General features: G+C 36.3%; 3 protein-coding genes across 3 annotated transcripts; 2 read left to right on the top strand and 1 right to left on the bottom strand.

The window, feature by feature from the left end:
• Positions 1-1,642: 1,642 nt before the first annotated feature.
• On the bottom strand, positions 1,643-2,357 carry LOC107826267 (mediator of RNA polymerase II transcription subunit 10b-like). Its single transcript, XM_016653231.2, has one exon. It carries the CDS (start codon positions 2,317-2,319, stop codon positions 1,768-1,770), a length of 552 nt encoding a protein of 183 aa, XP_016508717.1. The 5' UTR covers positions 2,320-2,357; the 3' UTR covers positions 1,643-1,767.
• A 1,796-nt stretch (positions 2,358-4,153) lies between these two features.
• Positions 4,154-5,962, top strand: LOC107826266 (pentatricopeptide repeat-containing protein At1g50270-like). The gene has a single exon (XM_016653230.2). It carries the CDS (start codon positions 4,218-4,220, stop codon positions 5,634-5,636), a length of 1,419 nt encoding a protein of 472 aa, XP_016508716.1. The 5' UTR covers positions 4,154-4,217; the 3' UTR covers positions 5,637-5,962.
• Positions 5,963-20,604: 14,642 nt separating this feature from the next.
• Positions 20,605-24,712, top strand: LOC107768364 (F-box protein SKIP1-like). Its single transcript, XM_016587485.2, has 2 exons — positions 20,605-21,032; positions 23,895-24,712. Exons 1-2 carry the CDS (start codon positions 20,677-20,679, stop codon positions 24,460-24,462), a joined length of 924 nt encoding a protein of 307 aa, XP_016442971.2. The 5' UTR covers positions 20,605-20,676; the 3' UTR covers positions 24,463-24,712.

The raw sequence follows: 24,712 nt of genomic DNA, 5'->3' as shown, positions 1-24,712 counted from the left end.
CTATTTAACACTAACATCAGCACTTATTTCTTTTTTAAAGGTCGAGAAGTTTGGGAAAGTTATTTTTGAAGATTTGATTAAATTGATTAGCCAAACTAACAGATACTCCCTTCGGTCCATAATAAGTGATCTTTTGGTCTTTGTATTTTGGTTCAAAATAAATGTCCTTTTTATATAATCAAGAATGAATTAACCTCTGTTTTTTAAATTTGCCCTTATTTTTGTATCCCAATGTGTCAAGTTACCAATATACAAAGTTCAATTAAGGGTAATTTAGTCAAAATACTTATTTAATTTCTAAGAGTTAGTATTTTCTTGAGAGGTGTGCCAAAGGTCAAAATAGGGGTGTCAATGATTCGGTTCGGTCAGTTATTTTATAAAATTTGTACCATACAAATTTTTCGGTTATGCTATTATGTATAATCAAACTTAGACTTTGAGAAACCGTACCAATCATATCGGTTACTCTCTCGGTTCGATTAATTTTTGTTATTTTTTAAATCTCATTTAAAAGTCACTAGTAGAAACAGAATGTAATAACATACGTACTTTTATAGGACTTAGCAAAACTCTCTAGACATTTTACTATTTAAAGGGTGATGAATTAAGAAAACATGAAAGATGACTAGAGTATAGATCCATCAAGCGTAAAAGAAATTAAGCAAAGAGTGGAAAGATATTAACCAAGTTGAGACTCAAGAATAAAGTTTATAGAAGATTAAATATTCGAAAATATAAAGTTAAATCATACTAAAGAAAACATATTCAATACATTGTAGTTTTCTACTCATAATCACTAGAATACCTTGTGTCTTACTAGTGAATATGCTGGAAATAGTTTAGTTTAATAGGTTGGGAATTTGGATTTTGACTTTAATTACTTGTTGTCTTGTAACTGTTTTCATAATTTCAATGTCCAAAAAAAAATTAATGCTTTATTATTTTTAAACTTAATATATAAGTATATTTTCTTATCTAGATTTATTCAGCACATTTTCGATTTATTTTCATAATATAAAAAAGCTACCCTAATTATCGGTACAGTTATAAATTTATATAAAAACCTACGATTTTAATTAAAAAAAACCTAAAAATCAGTTTGATACGGTATCGTTTGGTTGGTTTTTAAATATCCATTGACACCTCTATGTCAAAAGATTACTTATTGTAGACCGGAGGGAGTATCGAACATCGGATGACATACCGTAAATAGATTAAATGCATTCTCTAACTCTGTTCATATTTTTGTTGTGACAATTTTATCTTGTTTTCACATTTTGGTGGTAATATACTTTGTGCTTGGGCCAAAGCGTTTTGCTTCCGCTGCAAAATAGAGGTGGATTCAGAATTTTAATTTAATAGGTTCACCTTTTCAGATTTTGTAGTATTAATTTCATTATATTATTAAAATTACGGGTTTAAATCTAGGGTTCGTTTGGCCATAAAAAAATTCTTTTTTTCAAAATCAGTAAAGGCCATGAAAATTTCAAATTTCACTTGAAATTCAATTTTAAAACTTTTTTCGAAATTTGAAAAACTCCAAAAAGATATTTTTCAAAATTTTCAATTTAAAGCACTCATAAAATTTCAAAAATAGCTCCAAATTGTATTCATGTCCAAACATATACAACTTTAATTTTAAAATACCATTTTCAACTTTAAATTTTTTCCCCACTTTTTCCCGAAATTTCACAGTTTTTGTCCAAAAACCTGCCTAATACTTGATTTTGGTAATTTTTAACATAGAAATTCATAGTATATCGAAAATTATGGATTCAATTGAACCCGCGATCCAAGCGCTACGTCCGCTCCTGCTGCAGATGCTGCCCGAATCTCCCCATAAGCTTCCGCTTCCTCAGGAAAAGTCTGTTCAAGCTCTTCCAGTAGATGCCGACGCAAACCCTTAAATGCATCTGTTTTCCCCTGAGTAATTTGGTTTTTGACAATGCAATTGTTTAACACATCTCTCGTAAATTCATCTGGATTTTTCCCATTATCAATCAAGTTCAGGACCTCTATAGGCACTTGAATATTGCATTTTTCTCCGAATGTCGCCATATTATCAAGCTCCAGCACAAGATTATTCAGGCGTTGAATAAGGAGAAGTTGAGAGGAAACGGTGAGATAAAGCTTGTGGAGAATTCCTAGGGTTTTCTCGATTGAATCTATGCTTTGATTGAGATTTTGTTTCAAATCCTCGGCCAGTGAAACGGCGGTGGTAGCGGCGGCGTTGGCCGGTGATGCATCGTAGTATATAGGGTTTATTATTCCGTTGCCGCCGATGCTACCGGCGGAGGAGCTGTTCTTCGATGAGTTCATGCTTAGGTTTGGATTGTGAATTATGAACTTGTTTTGGTTTCATTCATTCATAATCTCATTATTTACCCATATTTGTATTAGTATTAAACCCACTTCTAATAGGAATAGGAAACCTATTTAGAGTTTGATTACCAAACCTATACAAATATAAATTAAATAAACTAGTAATAAGTACCAAATCTTAAACAATTCAATATTATATTAATAATAATCTTAGTTACCTGATTTTCCTACGGCTTGGAATAGCTACCTAAATTTCTTTCAGTTATAATTACTTTACGGTAAGTCATACTTTGTTGGGGTAAAACATTTTATAGATAAAATATTAGTTTCAAATTAAACATGCTATTAGGAATCATGCACGTGAAAGTAATAGAGTAATGGGTCGTTTGGTTGGAATACGGCTTATGCCGGTACAAGTTATGTTGGGATTAGTTATGTTGGAATTGTTATTTATTTAATGTTTGGTATGTTTTATTAAGAATGACAATTGCATAATTTCTAAGAAGAAGGTATAAGTTATACTGGTGTTAATTACTCCACCATCTGTAAGTATAAGTTATTCCGGTATTAAAATTAATACCGAGATAACTTATACCTGGTTTGCTAACCAAACATAGTACAAATTTTTATACCACTTGTATACCTCCTTATACCTCATACCAAACGACCCCTAAAGGTAGTGGCGGTAAAATGGTTCAAAGAAAATAATTATCCACTCATATTATTCATTAAAAATGGGTGAAATAATGAACTTTTAAAAAACAGATCAAATATGAATAAGAATCATATTATCCACTTAGAAAATGGATACCAATGAATAACTGATGGGTTTAACTTTTACATTTGTATAGTCTCAAATTGGATACCTCAAGTTTAGGGGACTAAGAATTTTTCCAAAAGTAATCATATTCATATAAGTCATGGATAATATGGATATCCATATTATCTGCCGGTTAACCCCTTTTTTATCCGTATTAAATATGGATCGGGTCAAAAAATTTATCTATTTTTGTGTTACCCATGTTCGACTTGCTCATATCTGATCCAACTTACCCGTTTGCCACCCCTAAGTAAGGGTGTGCTGTATTGGATTAAATCGAAATATCAAACCGAACATAACAACAACAAAAAAGAAAAAAACAACTATTGCTAGTTATATAAATGCTCAAAATTCATTTCGCTCCATTTGACCAAGTTTCATTCTCCTTTGGATGGACTTATTTTAAGTGACTTTTAAGCATAAGCTATAAATTAGGAATTCTAGCTTTTGATTTATTTTTTGTCATTTTAACTTAAAAATAAGTACTTACAAGCACTTTTTATTTTATTCAAATATTACAAAATGACTTAAAAACTATTTTGCTTTGAAATCACTTAAAATACGCCAATCCAAACAAACACTAATACCAGAAGATGAAGAGACATGGCTCAAAAGTTACCATCAAAGATTGTTGTAGAATAAAGGTACTCCATCATACTAAAATGTATCGAGTTCGAGCCTCGGAACAGAGTCAATTTTGATAAGGAATACTTTATCCTCAAAGTGAGACTTTCCGAAAGTGTCAATTCGAATTAGTTGAATCTCAAACAATTGTGTAAGGGGTGTCAACTGACACTCTAAAAAATTACATTGTGTAACTTTGTTTTTCTTATATATATATATACTATATGTTGGCTCCCCTTATTTTTTTTGTGGTGCTTACTTTTTTATATTTTAATATTCTTTAGTAAAATTTTTGGCTCCACCACTAATCTCAAACTCGATATACGAACACAAAATAAAATAAATAAAATAAAGGGCTTTAAAAGTTTGAATTTCCAATGTCGCAGCCGATCAAAAATCAATACATATTTCATGCTTCAAAGAAAGAAATGGTAAAGGCTCAAACTTTCCAATGACATCAAAATCATATCAACAGCTTAACAATTTAGCAACAAAAATCCTTCATCTCTTGAACAAAACCTGTATTTCACCTGCTCATATTTCCCAAATTCAAACTCAACTCATTCTCCACAATCTCCATTTCAACACTACCATTGCCCATAACTTCATCTCAGCTTGCCAATCTTTAGGTCTCTTAAACTCTGCTTTCACCCTTTACACCAAACTTATCAAGAAACCACACATCTTCATTTGCAACACTCTCATTCAAGCATTTTCACAAACAGAAGTTACACTGAAACGAAACTCCATTTCTATGTATGCCCACATGCATACAGAAGCCATTTTTCCGAATAATTATACTTTCCCTTTTGTTCTTAAGTCTTTGTCTGATCTTAAGGAGCTGAAACTAGGCCAATCTGTACATACTCACATCGTAAAATGGGGTCATGCTTGTGATATTTATGTTCAAAACTCGTTATTGAATTTGTATGCTTCATGTGGCAAGATTGATTTGTGTAAACAACAGTTCGACGAAATGCCTCACAGAGATGTTGTTTCTTGGACAGTTATGATTATGGGTTATAAAGATTGTGGGAAGTATGATGATGCGCTTGTTGTGTTTGAGCAAATGAGAAATGCGGGTGTGGCACCGAATCGGGTGACGATGGTGAATGCATTGTCTACTTGTGCTAATTTTGGTGCTTTGGATATGGGTATGTGGATACATGACTATATAAGGAGTGGGTGGGAATTGGATGTGATATTAGGTACTTCTTTGATAGATATGTATGGGAAATGTGGGAAAATTGAATATGGTTTTTGGGTATTTCAAGAAATGAAACAGAAGAATGTGTATACTTGGAATGCTGTGATCAGAGGGTTGGCATTGGCTAAAAGTGGGGAGGAGGCGGTACCATTGTTCTTTATCATGGAGCGCGAAAATGTCAGCCCTGATGAAGTGACATTAGTTGCTGTGCTTTGTGCTTGTGCATATTCCGGAATGGTTGAACAGGGTAGAGAAATCTTTTCTTGGCTGATGAATGGGAAGTATGGATTTCCACCTGGTGTGAAACACTATGCATGTATGGTTGATCTATTAGCACGCTATGGGCATTTAGAAGACGCATTTAGGATGATCAAAGAGATGCCAATGGAACCTACGAAGAGCGTTTGGGGTGCACTGCTTGCTGGCTGCAGACTTCATGGCAATCAAGAAATGAGTGAGTTTGCAGCTTGGAAACTTGTCGGATTGGCACCTAAGAATTCGGCCTATTACGTTGTCTTGGCTAATTTATATGGTGAAATGGGAAGGTGGAATGACGCGGAGAAAATTCGAGCTATGATGAAAGAGAGGGGACTATCAAAGGACTTGGGTAGTAGTTCAGTAGAACTTGAGGATCAAAAGGATCTACTGGAATTGTTAAGGTGACAATGTGTGATATCATTTGCATATGATAGTTACATATTGCTGATTGCTCAAAGATTTTAGACTAGTAAGCTTTCAGACTAGTTGTTCTCCATACTGCTTCCTCTTCTGTTTTGAGTTCATTACCTCACAATACTTCAATATTGTTTAGAAAACAAGAGTTACCTGGTACAAGCGTTGGTGGATAGAGTTACCCGATATCTATATTGTTGGGAGATAGCAAGTATTCCGTGAAATTAGTTGAGTTGTATGCGAGCTGACTCGGACACCGCAGTTAAAAAGCAAGAAAAGTGTTAGAACCAGGATAATAAAATTAATTTTCAAAATGCTCAAAATGAGATATCTTTTGATTGTTATAACCAGTGGCGGAGCTACATGCACCAAAGGGGTGTCAACCGACAATATCGCCGGAAAATTACACTGTATAGCTTAGTAATTTTTAATATATATATATATATATATATATATATATATTCTTGATGAGTTTATTTTTTTATATTTTGACTCTCCTTAATGAAAACTCTGGCTCCGCCACTGGTTACAACTCGATATAATAATCACTTCAACTCGCCAGAACCGGAGATAAAACATGTCTTCAATTGTGACCAAAGCGTCTCCAAAATTGTTAGTACTACAATAGTAAAACATGCTTTGAGTGCATGTTAGGAGTTTTTCTTGAGACGACGAACTTCTATTGGATGACCACTCTCAGAACTAGAGCCTTTTACGAGGATTATTTAAAGTGGCTATATTTGCAAAAAATTTCAAATTGTGGCGAATATTTAAAATACAGGCTGAACAAGTGGTTATACCAGATAAATAATTTGAACTTTTAGGATTTAAGTTACATGTACTGACCATAAGAAAAATGTTATCCTGTTACTGCAATTTAACTTGATATAATATGTTGTTACTTTATATTTCAAGTTATCTGTTATGGAGCAGGGGCGGAGCCAGAGTGCCGACTATGAGTTCGACCGAATCTAGTAACTTTGATTAAAACCAAGTATCTATCTTAGAGAGTTTATTGAATATGTATAAATTAAGTATTAATTTAGAACCTAGTAATTTAAAAAAATTTGACTCTCGAACCCATAAGCTTAAAATCTTGGCTCCGCTTCTATTATAGGGTACTTGTTATGAAAGGTTACCTGTCGTTGTAGTTAACTTAACCTGTTAGTGTAAAAAATTTATTTTATTAATGTACAAAACTTAAACTCCTAACTTCTAAATTAACTCAAATAGCCACACACTCAATTGTTTATACTAAAAGAACCAACAAATATATAATATATATTAAATAAATTCACGTATTATAATTAATATATAATTTATATATACCAGATAATTTTGAATTTATAGATAAAGTTCTAAAATTTAAATTTAAATTAAATCTATATATATATATATATATTAAAGCAAGAAAGTTACCATATATAATTGACATTATGGTTAAGCCAAGTGGCAAGCTAATAAATGTCAATAGTATATGGTAACTTTATTCTATATTTGACTATTTTAGTTAAATACAAATATAATATAATATAATATAATATAATATAATATAATATAATATAATATAATATAATATAATATAATATAATATAATATATATAGAGAGAGAGAGAGAGAGAATTTGAATTAAAAGATAAGTTTCAATTTATAGATAAAGTTCTAAAATTTGAATTTAAATTAAAAATAAAATTTATTTTTTTATCATGTTATCATACTTAATTCGGTTAATGATCATACGCAATCATGTTAGGAACTTTTGTAATTTTTTCTAATTATTTAAATACTACTTTGCCTCTAGCAATAAAAAAAAAATTACTCCATATAACTATAAAACTCTTTCACATTTAAAATCCTATAAGTATAGTTTTTTGAACACTGTAGCTAGATTTGAATAAACAATTTTTTTTTAAATAAATGTAATATATAGGGTACACGTATATGTTTATCTAAATAACAAAAAAGAGTTTACAGAACCAAATAAAAGTTTACTTACATATATAATAAAGTAAACATACATGCTGGAGAAAGAAACATCACAAAATCAGTCAATATTAAAAAAAAGTTCTTTCCTTTTTCTTGAAGAATATTTGTGTTACAACCCATATCCACATGTGTTAGTTCATGCCATATATTAGTTAACATAAATCCAAGAAGGAATTATCTTTGAGATGATAAGAAGTCAATCCTATTGGTCTTAAGTGATACAAGAGTGTATAAGGGTGATTAACCAATATTAGAAGTTAAACGAATCAAGGATGTTGTAACTCGTATTTTCAGGTAATCTAGCGGTGCTTAATACACTCAAGAGGTCATTTATTAAGGTATTTTAATCATATAATATCCGTATCATAAGTCTTGAAATCAAACGAGTTATGAAACAAAAGTCGACAAAAGTTGTCGCAACTTAGGTTCATAATTTTACTTAAACATTAGGTCAAATTTTTCTAATCTTTCCTCATAATTTACAAGGAATTACGGGGTGATCTACCCACCAAATTAAAGATCTATGAGTCTAGTTTCCAACGCATTAAACCGTTCATCGATACGATCTCGGAGTAGAGAGATATTCGCGTTTTCGCGAGACTGCGCCAAGCACCTCTCTATGGGGCCCACTAAGTCGGTTTAAGATATTTGGACTTATATAGGATGACCACAACCCGTTTTTAGTCATTTCTTTTCACTATTTTCAGAACTTAGAACCCTAGGAACATCCTCTCAAGGTTCTCTCAAGATTCAAGACCCAAAAAAGGGCAAACAACACAAATCAAGTGTCGGGAATTCCGTGGCGCTAGTAAGTCTCTTGTTCTTCTTGTTGTTGCTCATTTTTGTGTCGTTCCAACTCGTGTGGGAGGTTGTTTTAAAGGGTATATATTCTGTAAATACTCCCTAATGTTCTTAATATTAATCCTAGGTGATTTCAAGCCTTCTAAAGTGATTCTAGTGCCGAAAAACACTAATTGATCGCTAGTTTCATTGTTTTGTTGTTGTGGCAGCATTGGAGGGATATTTCTTGGAAATTTAAGGTCAAATTGGAGTTGTTCTTTCTGTATAAAGGTAAGTAACCTCTTACTCTATATGTATTTAAGATTATCCAAGTTGCGGCTAAGCCATTGAAGCTAGAACTTGTGAGATATATATCGAAAGGTTTGGTAGTAGTGTTATTGTTTTGTGGGCTGTTTTGCGTTGTTGTTGGGCTGCGTATTTTACTACTATCTTGTGGAGTTTTGGAGGAGGAAGGGTGTGGAGAAACACCATATATATGTAGGTTTATGGGCTGATAGTTATTCGTAACATTTCCAGGTTGTTTGACACGACTACGGTGGTCGTCGTATGTATGGAGTGATTAGGCTGTGTGTGGACTATTTCGGGAGGCTCAATATGTTTATTATTGATAATGTTTGGGCTGTTTGGTGATTGTTTTGAATGGTGTGAGGTCATATATATAGGGGAGGTGTTGTCCGTTTCATCGTAAAATAGGTTGTGGTCGATACATAATAGTTATGACGCTTAAATGATAACGATAGTATCGTTTCTCTTATTGTAGACTAAGGAGTTTTGACAATTGCATAGCTTGAGATTGGGGCAGTATATACAAGGTATGTGAGGCTATCCCTTTCCTTCTTTTGCACGACTCCGATTGTACATAATGTAATGAACGAGCTTCCAAAGATACTCTACTCTTAGAAGCTAGCAGTACTTACATTGTTTTCCCTCTTATGGAACGATTGATGTTAATGTTACTTCTCTTATTCTTATGTTATCAATGTTGTTCGTACTTCCTAAATCTTATAAGGTTCATAGTGAAGAGTTAGTCCTAATAACGTGTACAGAGGATACCGACCTTACGTCACTCCGAAAGGTTTAGAATGTGATTCCATGAGTCGAGCATGCATTATATATATGTATCTATTTTACTCTACCGGGCCACGCTATAGTTGGCCGGGTACGGCACCTATTGTGCAACCACTGATCAGTTGGGTTTTACCGAGCTCCACGTGGCCGGGTACGATTCTACCGAGCCTATTATGGCCGGGTACGATATGATGATGATGATGCCCACAGAGGCGAATGCTTTAAAGGTTTATGTATTTATACATATGTATCATGCATTTCATGTAAGTAGCCCTCAGAGGTACTAAGATGTTACAGGTTGTATATTCTCTATCCTTGCTTACATTACGGATCGTATTTATGGTTCCTTGCCTTACATACTCAGTACTTTATTCGTACTGACGTCCTTTTATTTGTGGACGCTGCATGTCGTGCTGCAGGTCCTGATAGACAGGCAGGTACAGCTCCCCCACCACAGTAGATCAGCGGTGATTGGCGAGATCCCTTCTCCGGACTTGCCTTGGTCTTGGTATGCAATTTTTGTTATAGACATTATGGGTATGTCGGGGCCCTGTTCCGGCTATGTTGCAATACTTATGTTCTTTTAGAGGCTCATAGACAGGTGTCGGCTCATGTATAGTTTGGTATGCCTTGTCGGCTAGTTTTTGTTGTATAGTCTTTCATAGTAGCGTGGTAGCTCATACCTTACATGTAGTTTCTTGATTGTCTGGTCATCCCCTGCTATGTATATTCATGCCATCATATTTTATTGCTGGTTGTCCATGATCTAGGTCTACCATTTATATTGATCTCGTCAGCCTTAAAAGATAATAATGAAGGTTAGATGAAATGTACGTTGGTGCTCGGCAAGTGTGGTCGGGTGCTAGTCATGGCCCTTCAGTTTGGGTCGTGACAAACTTGGTATCAGAGCAAGTCTGTCCTAGGGGTTGTCTATGAGCCGTGTCTAGTAGAGTTTTGATTATGGATGTGTAGCGCGCCACATTTATAATCAGGAGGCTACATGACATCTAGGGTTGTTACCTTCTTCCTGAATCTAGATCGTGCGTAGAGTTGAGTCGTAAGTGTTTGTCTCTAATATTCACCTTGTTTTTTTCAGTGATGCCTTCGACTAGGAAGCAAACGATTAGTAGGCGGCTTGATACAGCAGCGGGAGAGGGTACCAGTCAGGTGCCCCAAGTCAGAGCAGGACAAAGTGAGGCTCAAAGTGAGATGCCCTCTCATACCTCATCTACTCCATCTCCTCCAGAGGATATTAGAAGGCACCCAGCGCCTCCAGTTCCTTCGTCTGACACTCCAGACCAGGATATGTGGAGTACTTTGCAGTTATTGACTAGCTTGGTAGCTGCTCAGGCTCAGAGGCAGAATACAGGTGCTGCTGAGAAACCAGTTAGTACAAGAGTTCGTGATTTTATTAATTTAGACCCTCCAGTGTTTACCGGATCAGACCCCAAGGAGGACCCACAGACTTTTATTGACCAGGTTCATCGTACACTTCGGGTTATGCATGTTAGTGATACAGAGGCAGTAGATTTGGCTTCTTATCGGCTACGGGATTTAGCGGTTCTCTGGTATGATAGTTGGGAGAGATCCAGGGGTCCGAACCCTCCTCCAGCTGTGTGGAAGGAATTTTCTGAGGCCTTTCTTCGTCACTACTTGCCAGTTGAGATACGACGAGCTAGAGCTGATAAGTTCTTGAACCTTAGACAAGGTAATATGAGTGTACGAGAGTACAGTATGCAGTTTAATTCTTTGGCAAGGTATGCTCCCCATATGGTGGCCGAGATGAGTGATAGGGTGCATATGTTCGTGAATGGGTTGGGACCACATCTGATAAATGAGTGTACGACAGCCTCCTTGGTGGAGGGCATGGATATTTCCCGTATTCAAGCTTATGCCCAGACCCTAGAGGATCGTAAGCGCCAGCAGAGGGCAGTTAGGGAGCAGGATAGAGGCCAGCATAAGAGGGCGAGATTTGCAGGGTATTCTGATGACTTCAGAGGCCGCATCAGGCCACAGTTTTCGAGGAGTTCGGCGCCACCTGTAGCTAGTGCTCCTCCACAGTTTCAGAGGCCTCGATATGATCGATCCTATTCTGGTCCAGGTCAGAGTTCGCGGGCATCTGGCTCACAACATCACAGGGATACTAGTCAGATGAGACCCCCAACACCACATTGTGATCAGTGCGGTAAGGCCCACTTTGGACTGTGTCGTCGAGGTTCTGATGCATGCTATTCGTGCGGGCAGCCTGGCCATATGATGCGGGATTGTCCTAATAGAGGAGGTGATGGTATGGCTCAGCCGACTGGATCTGTGTCTGGTTCTTCCTCATCAGTTCGACCTCCAGCACGGGGTTTTCAGCAGTCGACAGGTCGTGGTAGGGGTAGAGGTGCAGTGCCGAGTTCGAGTGGTGCTCAAAATCGAACCTATGCTCTAGTAGGTCGACAGGATCTCGAGTCGTCTCCAGATGTTGTTACAGGTATTATATCTGTGTTTTCTTATGATGTATATGCGTTGATTGATCCGGGATCTACATTATCATATGTTACACCCTTTGTGGCTAATAAGTTTGGCATTGAACCTGAATTGATAAGTAAACCCCTCGCGGTATCTACTCCGATAGGAGATTCTGTGATTGCTAGAAGGGTATATAGAGGTTGCACTGTGATGATTTGTAGTCGTCAAACCTCGGCAAATTTATTTGAGTTAGAAATGGTTGATTTTGATGTGATAATGGGAATGGACTGGTTGGCCTCATGCTATGCAAATGTTGACTGTCGTACGAAGATGGTTAGGTTCCAATTTCCGGGTGAACCCGTCATTGAATGGAAAGGGAACATTGCTACACCGAAAGGTAGGTTTATTTTCTATCTTAAGGCAAGGAAAATGATCTCAAAAGGTTACATTTATCATCTCGTTCGCGTTAGGGATGCGGAGGCGAAACCGCCTACTTTACAATCAATCCCTGTGGTTAACGAATTCCCAGATGTTTTCCCAGATGAACTCCCAGGCCTTCCTCCTGAAAGGGAGATTGAGTTTAGCATTGATGTGTTGCCCGACACTCAACCGATCTCTATTCCTCCATACAGAATGGCCCCGGCAGAGTTGCGAGAGTTGAAGGTGCAGTTGAAGGACTTGCTGGATAAGGGCTTTATTAGGGCTAGCACTTCACCTTGGGGTGCACCAGTCCTATTCGTGCGGAAGAAAGACGGGTCGTTACGGATGTGTATCGACTATCGACAGTTGAATAAGTCTACTATAAAGAACAAGTATCCACTTCCAAGAATTGATGACCTGTTTGACCAACTCCAGGGTGCCAAGTATTTCTCCAAGATTGATTTACGTTCAGGGTATCATCAGGTAAGGGTTAGGGAGAAAGATATTCCAAAGACGGCCTTCCGGACAAGATATGGGCACTTTGAGTTCTTGGTGATGTCGTTCGGGCTAACAAATGCCCCAGCAGCTTTTATGGATCTCATGAATACTATATTCAGGCCCTATCTTGATGTGTTCGTGATTGTATTCATTGATGATATTCTAGTGTATTCTCGTTCGGAGGCGGAACACGCGGGCCACTTGCGGATAATATTACAGACGCTTCAGGATCGTAAGTTATATGCTAAGCTCTCCAAATGTGAATTCTGGCTGAACTCAGTAGCATTCCTTGGCCATGTGATATCTGATGAGGGCATTAGTGTCGACACTCAGAAGATCGATGCAGTAAAGAATTGGCCGAGACCTACAACACCATCAGAAGTCCGCAGCTTCCTAGGACTTGCAGGATATTATAGGCGGTTTGTAGAAGGATTTTCCTCTATATCATCACCATTGACTAAGTTAACACAAAAAGCTACCAAATTCCAGTGGTCTGACACTTGTGAACGTAATTTTCAGGAGCTGAAGAATCGATTTACATCTGCACCAGTGCTCACTCTTCCTGAAGGAACAGAAGATTATGTGGTATATTGTGATGCCTCAGGTATAGGTTTGGGGTGCGTATTGATGCAGCGTGGGAATGTGATTGCTTATGCATCAAGACAATTGAAGAAGCATGAAAAGAATTATCCAACCCATGATTTGGAATTGGCTGCAGTAATATATGCTTTGAAGATATGGCGGCACTACTTATACGGCGTCCATGTTGACATCTACACAGATCACAAGAGTTTACAATACATCTTCAAGCAGAAAGAGTTGAATTTGAGGCAGCGTAGGTGGCTTGAATTATTGAAAGACTACGACGTCGAGATATTGTATCATCCCGGTAAAGCCAATGTTGTGGCAGATGCTCTCAGCCGTAAATCAATGGGAAGCTTAGTACATATTGAGGCAGGTAGATGGGGGTTGATTAAAGAGCTTCATCAGCTAGCCAATATGAGAATCAGATTGTTAGACTCTGATGACGGAGGTGTTACTGTACAGAATACATCAGAATCATCTTTGGTAGCCGAGGTAAAAGCACGACAATATGAAGATCCTATCTTAGTACGATTAAGAGAAAGCATTCAACAGTGTAAAAGTATGGCTTTTGGGATCGGAAAAGATGGGGCACTGAGATACCAGAGCCGATTGTGTGTGCCTAATGTGGCAGGGTTGCGAGAGAAGATTATGAATGAGATTCATCAATCCCGATATTCCATCCATCCCGGCTCGACAAAGATGTATCATGATGTCAAGGAGCAGTATTGGTGGGATAATATGAAGAAGTCTATTGCAGAATTTGTGGCCCAGTGTCCCAATTGTCAACAAGTAAAGATAGAACATCAGAAACCCGGTGGATTGCTTCAAAATATAGAGATTCCGACCTGGAAGTGGGAGGTGATTAATATGGACTTCAATTGGATTACCTCGCTCTTATCATAAGTTTGACTCCATCTGGGTGATAATTGATCGACTTACAAAATGTGCCCATTTTCTGCCAGTGAAGACAACTTACACGGCTGAAGATTATGCGAAGTTGTATATCAAGGAGATTGTTAGGCTTCATGGTGTGCCCATATCTATTATATCAGACCGAGGAGCTCAATTTACGGCTAACTTTTGGAGGTCTTTCCAGAAGGGTTTAGGCACACAAGTAAATCTCAGCATTGCATTTCATCCGCAGACTGACGGACAGGCTGAACGTACCATTCAGACACTGGAAGATATGCTACGAGCATGTGTTCTAGATTTTAAGGGGAATTGGGATGATCATCTTCCACTCATAGAATTCGCCTATAACAATAGCTACCATTCCAGTATTAAAATGGCCCCATACGAGGCACTATACGGGAGGAGATGTAGATCACCAGTTGGATGGTTCGAAGTCGGTGAAACAGAATTATATGGGCCAGATTTGATTCACCAAGCTATTGAGAAGGTGAAAGTGATACAGGAGCGATTGAGGACGGCACAAAGCAGGCAAAAATCTTATTCTGATGTCCGACGTCGTGATCTAGAGTTTGAGGTTAGTGATTGGGTTTTCCTGAGGATCTCACCAATGAAGGGTATTATGCGTTTTGGGAAAAAAGGTAAGCTGAGTCCAAGGTATATCGGGCCGTATAAAATTCTTCGACGGATTGGACAGGTTGCTTATGAGTTAGAATTGCCATCCGAATTGGAATTTGTCCACCCGGTATTCCATGTATCTATGTTGAGAAAATGTATTGGAGACCCTTATCGAGTCGTCCCTATCAAAGATGTACAAGTTACAGAGGACCTATCATATGAAGAAGTTCCAGTGGCGATATTAGATCGGCAAGTCCGCAAGCTGAGAACAAAAGATGTAGCTTCCGTCAAAGTATTGTGGAGGAACAAAAATATGGAAGAAATGACATGGGAAGCAGAAGAGGAGATGAAGTCTAAATACCCTTACTTATTCCAGAATGAAGATAACAAGGATGCTGGTGGAAGACAGAATACATTGGAAGGTGAAACGGCTCTATGAGGTAAGCAATAAATTGAGAATACTCCTCCTTAATACAAAATGGTGATATGTAGATAATGTAAATACGCATAATGCTTTGTGTAGCCTTGTGAAGCCATATGTTGGGCTTAATTACTTGCAAGTTTTGCTAGTGACCATTTTATAGGGGAAAATTGATCGGAAATTTCCATTGGAATCCACGATGATTTAAACTCCCCATAAACCCTTACATTCGAGGACGAATGTTCCTAAGGGGGGAGGGTGTTACAACCCATATCCACATGTGTTAGTTCATGCCATATATTAGTTAACATAAATCCAAGAAGGAATTATCTTTGAGATGATAAGAAGTCAATCCTATTGGTCTTAAGTGATACAAGAGTGTATAAGGGTGATTAACCAATATTAGAAGTTAAACGAATCAAGGATGTTGTAACTCGTATTTTTAGGTAATCTAGCGGTGCTTAATACACTCAAGAGGTCATTTATTAAGGTATTTTAATCATATAATATCCGTATCATAAGTCTTGAAGTCAAACGAGTTATGAAACAAAAGTCGACAAAAGTTGTCGCAACTTAGGTTCATAATTTTACTTAAACATTAGGTCAAATGTTTCTAATCTTTCCTCATAATTTACAAGGAATTACGGGGTGATATACCCACCAAATTAAAGATCTATGAGTCTAGTTTCCAACGCATTAAACCGTTCATCGATACGATCTCGGAGTAGAGAGATATTCGCGTTTTCGCGAGACTGCGCCAAGCACCTCTCTATGGGGCCCACTAAGTCGGTTTAAGATATTTGGACTTATATAGGATGACCACAACCCGTTTTTAGTCATTTCTTTTCACTATTTTCAGAACTTAGAACCCTAGGAACATCCTCTCAAGGTTCTCTCAAGATTCAAGACCCAAAAAAGGGCAAACAACACAAATCAAGTGTCGGGAATTCCGTGGCGCTAGTAAGTCTCTTGTTCTTCTTGTTGTTGCTCATTTTTGTGTCGTTCCAACTCGTGTGGGAGGTTGTTTTAAAGGGTATATGTTCTGTAAATACTCCCTAATGTTCTTAATATTAATCCTAGGTGATTTCAAGCCTTCTAAAGTGATTCTAGTGCCGAAAAACACTAATTGATCGCTAGTTTCATTGTTTTGTTGTTGTGGCAGCATTGGAGGGATATTTCTTGGAAATTTAAGGTCAAATTGGAGTTGTTCTTTCTGTATAAAGGTAAGGAACCTCTTACTCTATATGTATTTAAGATTATCCAAGTTGCGGCTAAGCCATTGAAGCTAGAACTTGTGAGATATATATCGAAAGGTTTGGTAGTAGTGTTATTGTTTTGTGGACTGTTTTGCGTTGTTGTTGGGCTGCGTATTTTACTACTATCTTGTGGAGTTTTGGAGGAGGAAGGGTGTGGAGAAACACCATATATATGTAGGTTTATGGGCTGATAGTTATTCGTAACATTTCCAGGTTGTTTGACACGACTACGGTGGTCGTCGTATGTATGGAGTGATTAGGCTGTGTGTGGACTATTTCGGGAGGCTCAATATGTTTATTATTGATAATGTTTGGGCTGTTTGGTGATTGTTTTGAATGGTGTGAGGTCATATATATAGGGGAGGTGCTGTCCGTTTCATCGTAAAATAGGTTGTGGTCGATACATAATAGTTATGACGCTTAAATGATAACGATAGTATCGTTTCTCTTATTGTAGACTAAGGAGTTTTGACAATTGCATAGCTTGAGATTGGGGCAGTATATACAAGGTATGTGAGGCTATCCCTTTCCTTCTTTTGCACGACTCCGATTGTACATAATGTAATGAACGAGCTTCCAAAGTTACTCTACTCTTAGAAGCTAGCAGTACTTACATTGTTTTCCCTCTTATGGAACGATTGATGTTAATGTTACTTCTCTTATTCTTATGTTATCAATGTTGTTCGTACTTCCTAAATCTTATAAGGTTCATAGTGAAGAGTTAGTCCTAATAACGTGTACAGAGGATACCGACCTTACGTCACTCCGAAAGGTTTAGAATGTGATTCCATGAGTCGAGCATGCATTATATATATGTATCTATTTTACTCTACCGAGCCACGCTATAGTTGGCCGGGTACGGCACCTATTGTGCAACCACTGATCAGTTGGGTTTTACCGAGCTCCACGTGGCCGGGTACGATTCTACCGAGCCTATTATGGCCGGGTACGATATGATGATGATGATGCCCACAGAGGCGAATGCTTTAAAGGTTTATGTATTTATACATATGTATCATGCATTTCATGTAAGTAGCCCTCAGAGGTACTAAGATGTTACAGGTTGTATATTCTCTATCCTTGCTTACATTACGGATCGTATTTATGGTTCCTTGCCTTACATACTCAGTACTTTATTCGTACTGACGTCCTTTTATTTGTGGACGCTGCATGTCGTGCTGCAGGTCCTGATAGACAGGCAGGTACAGCTCCCCCACCACAGTAGATCAGCGGTGATTGGCGAGATCCCTTCTCCGGACTTGCCTTGGTCTTGGTATGCAATTTTTGTTATAGACATTATGGGTATGTCGGGGCCCTGTTCCGGCTATGTTGCAACACTTATGTTCTTTTAGAGGCTCATAGACAGGTGTCGGCTCATGTATAGTTTGGTATGCCTTGTCGGCTAGTTTTTGTTGTATAGTCTTTCATAGTAGCGTGGTAGCTCATACCTTACATGTAGTTTCTTGATTGTCTGGTCATCCCCTGCTATGTATATTCATGCCATCATATTTTATTGCTGGTTGTCCATGATCTAGGTCTACCATTTATATTGATCTCGTCAGCCTTAAAAGATAATAATGAAGGTTAGATGAAATGTACGTTGGTGCTCGGCAAGTGTGGTCGGGTGCTAGTCATGGCCCTTCAGTTTGGGTCGTGACAATTTGTTTGAAGAGTCAATTTGCATAAATGGACATTAAACAAATAACAAAACTTTAGCTATACAATTGCTATCATTAATTTGAATTTAGCACATTCAAGGAATTGAAGGGTATAAGCTGAAACCCCTTCATTTAGCTGTAGTCAAGCCAATATTGCAAGAGTATAATATTTTTTTCGCTAAAGAATATTAGTTAGGAATCATTAGATTATGTGAAAGATTTATTTTTTTCAAACTCAACAAGAGAGAAATTTGTTTCTAACCGATAGTTTCTATAGTGACTTTTAAGTGTAACAAAGAGTATATATAAAAAACAAATTGGTATGACATGAAATATTTTTTTTAAAATATAAACAAATTATTTCGAAAAAACTCTTTACTTTTTTTAATTCAAAGATAATAAAAATATAAGATATTTTTGAACATTAGTAGAGAGTTTTAAAATTATTATAATAGAATTTATATTATGGATAAACTCAAAAAATCGAAACTTATGGAACATTTACATAATATCTGGCCATATTTATTGTTTACTTTTTATAGCTAATATAAATAAATGATATACCGACAACATACGATTATACACATGATTATATAAAAATTACACATCATTCAGTTTTCTAATTTAAATGGTCGGGCGAGCACCTATTTATGCTGGTTAGATAAAGCCAAAAGAAAAATATGAAATAATTTCAACCAAAGACTAAAAATATAATTAAAGTTCTTATGTAGAATTATTTTTATTAAAACTCATCCTTTTATAGTGAAATAAATTAATTTTTGTAACAAAAGAAATAATGACATGAAAAAAAGATAAAAGAAAATAAATATTGAAGATGACTACAAATTTCTTCTTATGTTTCATCTTTGTTGAGTATAAAATTTTTGAAAGTTAATCTCATCGATTTCAAATATTTTTTTTTTCAACTCAAATACATAGATTATAAGATAAGGATATCTTAAAATATTTTTTTTAATTTATATTATGTGTCGTTTTTAAAAAGTCACTATTACTAACAAACTGATATGATATTTGAATTTTAATTGGAATGCAATTTAAGTAGTTTGCATTGAGGTTAAGCCAAGTATGGTGTCGAAGAATAAACTACTTGACAATTTTAAGACAATATATGCAATGTTTTATAATAATAATCAACTAATTTAACATTTAATAATTTAAAGAACAATTTTTTTTGTATATATAGGGTATTAAAAATTCAAATTCTAGGTCTAGAGATATCGATAAATTTAAAGTGGGGTCATACTGAAATAAATCCGGCCAAAGAATCATTTAAATTTTTAAATAGCCGATTAAAATGAATTTTAAATTAAGGATAATATCTTCACTTGCATCATTATAAAGATAATCATTATTATAATATATATATAAAGTTTTAGAAATTGAAATTTCAAAATAGAAATATTTTTTGAAAGATAAAATCATACCGAATAAGAGTGCAAGTCGTAGTATAAGAGTCACGCCGTAATCAAAGAATCGTTTATATCGTGTCAACCTTTGTGTTTTGCCATAAATATGAGTTATTATTTCACTTTGTGGCTATTTTTAGGTTCCAATGACACCTATGAGAATAATGCAAAAATAAAATTATCACTACGAGAATTGAGAAAATGTTAGTCTTTTTTCATGTAGTGTTTCTTAATTAATATCTGACAATTATCTATAGTTATTTAGAAGGTTTAAATATTAAGGTTATTTACATATAATTCAAATAACTCGGATATTTAACATGGTTAATGTCAAATATCAAAATGGATTAAAAAGATTCACTAGCTAAAGAATTTCTTTATATTTTTAGATAGCCAACTAAAATGAGTTTTGAATTAAGAATAATATTTTTAATTACATTATTATAAAAATAATTATTATTGAAAAATAATGTTTTAGAAACTGAAATTTTAAGAAAGAAATATTTTTTAAGAGATATAAACACACCAAATAAGAGTTCAAGTAGTAGTAAAGAGTTAAGTCTTATCCAAAGAGTCATTCATTGTCTCAATATTTGATTGTTTTGCCATAAATATGAGTTATTATTTTGATTCCTGACTATTTTTAGGATCCAATAACACCGGCAAGAATGATATTAAAAAAAAAAAGAAATTGTTAATTTTTTCACGTAATTAATATCCAATGATTATCTATATTTACCGAGAAAATGTAAATTTTAAGATTTAAATACAATCGAAATAACTTAAATATTTGATATAATTAGTTTCCGCGCGGCTACTAATACTAGATTGTGTAAAGATGCATCACTCCTCCTTTTCTTTTTGGGGGAAATTACTAATAATCCCAGAATTAAAAATTGATAGCAACTCAAGAGGAACTTCCCATCAGAAATGGACGATGACAAAGAGAAAATAGCCGAGTCAGGGCCTAGCCATGACTGGGCCGAGTTAACTCAGCTATGCCTCATCAACATCCTCTCTCGCCTCTCCCTCGAAGACCGATGGCGCGGAGCCATGTTTGTCTGCAAGCCATGGTTTCAAGCTTGCAAGGATCCTAACCTCAACTCAGTAAACGACATCGAAACTCAGTTCGAATCGGCCACTGAGTCGTCTCTTTACTGGACGCCCGAGTTCGAGCGCAAAATGGACAATATGCTTCGATCTGTTGTACTTTGGAGTGATGGATCTCTTACTACCGTTCGGGTTAGACACTGCTCTGATCGTTCCCTAGCTTTGGTCGCTGAAAGGTAATCAAAGTATCCACATTAAAAATACTGTGTTATAATAAAAATTATTATTATTCTATATATTTTTGTTTTGAGAAGTTTCAGATAAGAATGTATGATAAACAGGAAAAACTAAATTGAACAATGCAAGCTCTACTTTCTATAGGAAGCTAATCTAACTTGAACAAATACAATATGACTGAAGCTTCCTGAAAGTAACTTAGATAGGTCATAGGTATTTGAGCCATCTCAAAAGAGATTATTTGATGAAAATAAAGGCTAATTTTTTCTTCGCGCTCACCTCGACTAATTCCACATGATATCCACTACCTCGGGTATTGGATAACTCTATCTACGAAGGCTTGGATAGATAGGAAGAAGTCACCTATTGTTTTTGCCTGCACTAGTATTTGAACCTAATATCTCATGGTTCTTACAACGACAACAACATAACAGTATATTACTACGGAGTAGGGTCTGGGAAGGATAATGTGTACGGAGAACTTACCCCTACCTTGTGGAGGTAGAGAGATTATTTCCCTCGGCTCCACAGACCCTCGGCTCAAGAGGAGCAGTTCACATGAGACCTCATGATTCTTAGCCCACTTTATTGACTATTAGGCTACAACCTTGGCTGGATGAAAATAAAGGCTAATTATTGCCTTTTCATGGACTAATCTCCTAAGCCAAGGGTCTACTGGAAACGGCTTCTCTGCCTTCTTAAAAATAGGGATAAGGTTTGCGTACACACTACCCTCCCCAAATCCCACTTGTGGGATTACACTGGGTTTGTTGTTGTTGTTGTTGTTGTTGTTCATGGACTAATCTGATTGAACACAATGTAAGCTCCATTATCTATTGGAAACAAATCCGACTTGAACGAAAAATATCTAACCAACACTATTAAAATATACAAGTCCATTTGATCAAATGCTAAGTTGTGGTCAATCAACTAAGGGCCAGATGTTGTCATTTCATAGATAAAGAAGATAATCAGGGAAATAGAACATTGTTATGCATATATATGATAGCAAACATTAAGGTAAGAAAATAGAAGAATAGTACATCTTATTTACAACCCGATTTCAGTTTGTGTTCCTTTCCTCCTTCCGTTAGTTTATCCAAGGTTCAGTGCTTTTGCAGTTTGACATGGTATTTTTTGAAGTTTCTGCAAGGGTCCAGTTGTCCCGATTTCTTGGTGTAATATGATTTATGGTAACTTCCGTACAAAGTGGGGTTTTTTTTCTTCCATTCAAGTAGGGTGATCTGTTTTAGCTGTTTAAATCATTATTTTGAATGTGAAAAAGGTCTGCTGCTTGTGTAGTCATGTTTGTTCCGTTTGAAAGCTGAAACTTGAATAGGAGTATTAATTCAATTCAAAAGAAGCGTGCGTTTTACTTCTCACTTTTCGCTTCAAGTCTCATGAATTTTGTTGCTCTTTTGTGTTTTTCGCTTTTCTTAGTACTGCTTTAGTGTTTAGATCGCACTTGGGCTTTATCCACACTTACTGTGACGTTTCAATGACCAATGTATAAAAAGAGCCAGAAAATTTTGAATTCATGAAACCACCAAAGGATACAAAAGGTATTTTAACATTAGTGATGAAATGTTTTTGCAAAGAAAAAAGGAATCAACTTATATTAAAAAATTGTTGTTTCTTATGCTCTCTCTGGGCTGGAACTTGGTCCAGCACACTAGGAGACAAGTTCAGGATGTTAACTGAGCGTAAACCAATGAGGGATAATCATAATAAAGCTTACAAGTTATTTTCTGATGTAATTAAAGCGCAAAGAGAGTCGTATTGGTGGCCATAATAGTGAAAAATGACAGTGGATGCCACCACCACTTTATTTCTTTTTTTCTTTTTGGGGTTCTGAAGTGTTTAATTTCTGTAGGTATCAGGGTTGGGCTTGAGCCGAGGGTCTATCAAAAATAGCCTCTCTACCTCACACAAGGTAGGGGTGTCTATGTGTATCCTACCCTCCCAAACCCCAACTGTGAGATCATACTGGGTATGTTATTGTTGTTGTTGGATATCAGGGTTGGGGTTTGTGTCATTAAAGTAACCATATTTAAGAGGAGAATAAACTGAATTCACACGTTAGAGCACTCCTCTCAGGAAGAAGACTTGATGCAGTTGGAGCTGGATATTACTTTCTTGTGGTTTACAGTGGAGGCTAAATCTTAAAATATATTTGATCAAATTGGAAAAAATGGTATGTTATCTGATGCGTTTGATAAGAAATTGCCTAACTTTTTATGCATCAAAAAAGAAAAAACTACCATTCTTTAAGAAATAATGGAGTTTTGTTTCAGCTTAGACTTTATTTTTTCTGTCTCTCTTGATTCCTTAAGATGGAGAACTTGACTGGATTTTAACTTTCCTAGTCTGGTGAAATGTGAATCATGGAAACTACGGGATGATGATTTCTGAGATTCATGTTAGCTGTATCACTTGAAACCTCTCTACTTGATGGATCTAATGTTCTAAGGGCAACCTGGTGCACAAAGCATGCCTCGTTCGCGCAGGGTCCGAGGAAGGGCCGCATCCCAAGAGGATCTGATGTAGGCAGGCTACCCTGATGCAAGCATCCTTCATGGATCTATTCTGATTAAATGAAATTTTACTTGCTTCCACCAACCTTAAGTTTGTAGTTAATGGTGGTAGTGATTCATTCTCTATTATTTACATATACGATATTCCTTTTGGTTTTTGGCGCCTACCATTTAAAATAAACCCGTTGGTTTTTCCAGAGATACGGTTTTGCTTTCTGATAACTTTGGTGCTTCAAAAAGATGATCTTTTCCTACGTTTGGGTATGTTATCTGTTATCATGTTTGGTGCTTATGAATAGCGAATAATGGCTATGAATATTCTTACAGGTCCCCAAACCTTCAAGTTCTCTCTATCAAAAGCTGTCAACACGTAACTGATGAAACGATGTCTAAGATTGCCTATGGGTGCCCTTGGCTTAGGGAACTCGATATCAGCCTCTCCTATCAAATATCTCACAAGTCTTTGGCTCTTATAGGACATCATTGTGCTAATTTGAGAATTCTGAGGCGAAATTTCACGAATAGGTTAGATCGTTCCAGACAACAACGTTTTATCCCCGGGGAGTATCTAGATGCCTGTCCTCAAGATGGCGATTCAGAAGCTGCTGCAATTGGAAAATTTATGCTCAAACTTGTGCAACTTGAGCTTCGTTTCTCCGACTTGACTAATCAAGGACTAGCTTTGATATCTGAAGGGTGTATAAACCTTGAGCATCTGGATCTCACTGGATGTACAAATGTTACTAGCCGGGATATTTCAAATGCCTCGTCGAATCTGAAGCAGTTGAAAACCTTGAAGAAGCCTCAGTTTTACATTCCGACGTTTGAATCTGAAAGGTATGGTCACTGGCAACTGTATGATGAGCGTTTCCAGACGGGTGACTTTCGAATTTAATCAGGCAAAGTATGAGAGATACATCATTGTTCAACTTATTGTACATTTTGCTTTTAAATTACTTATTTCTAAATAGGGCTATGGTACAATACCTATATCTTTTAGAATATGAGAAGAAACTATTATGGATTGAAATTTACGTAAATAAAAACTATTATAGAGTGGAGTGAATGCAGAGGATTTATGTAGCTGATTTAGTAGTTTGGATAATTGACTTTTTGAAAATAGCACAGTTAATTTATCATGTTAA

The sequence above is a fragment of the Nicotiana tabacum genome, chromosome 9, assembly GCF_000715075.1.
Source record: "Nicotiana tabacum cultivar K326 chromosome 9, ASM71507v2, whole genome shotgun sequence".
NCBI lineage: Eukaryota > Viridiplantae > Streptophyta > Magnoliopsida > Solanales > Solanaceae > Nicotiana > Nicotiana tabacum.
This window is presented reverse-complemented; position numbering and strand designations above follow the sequence as displayed.

Coding starts and splice junctions, on each gene's coding strand:
- LOC107826266 (XM_016653230.2), top strand. CDS start 4,218: ATGACATCAAAATCATATCAACAGCTTAACAATTTAGCAACAAAAATC.
- LOC107768364 (XM_016587485.2), top strand. CDS start 20,677: ATGGACGATGACAAAGAGAAAATAGCCGAGTCAGGGCCTAGCCATGAC. Junction 21,033..23,894: donor CTAGCTTTGGTCGCTGAAAG/GTAATCAAAGTA, acceptor ATATTCTTACAG/GTCCCCAAACCTTCAAGTTC.
- LOC107826267 (XM_016653231.2), bottom strand. CDS start 2,319: ATGAACTCATCGAAGAACAGCTCCTCCGCCGGTAGCATCGGCGGCAAC.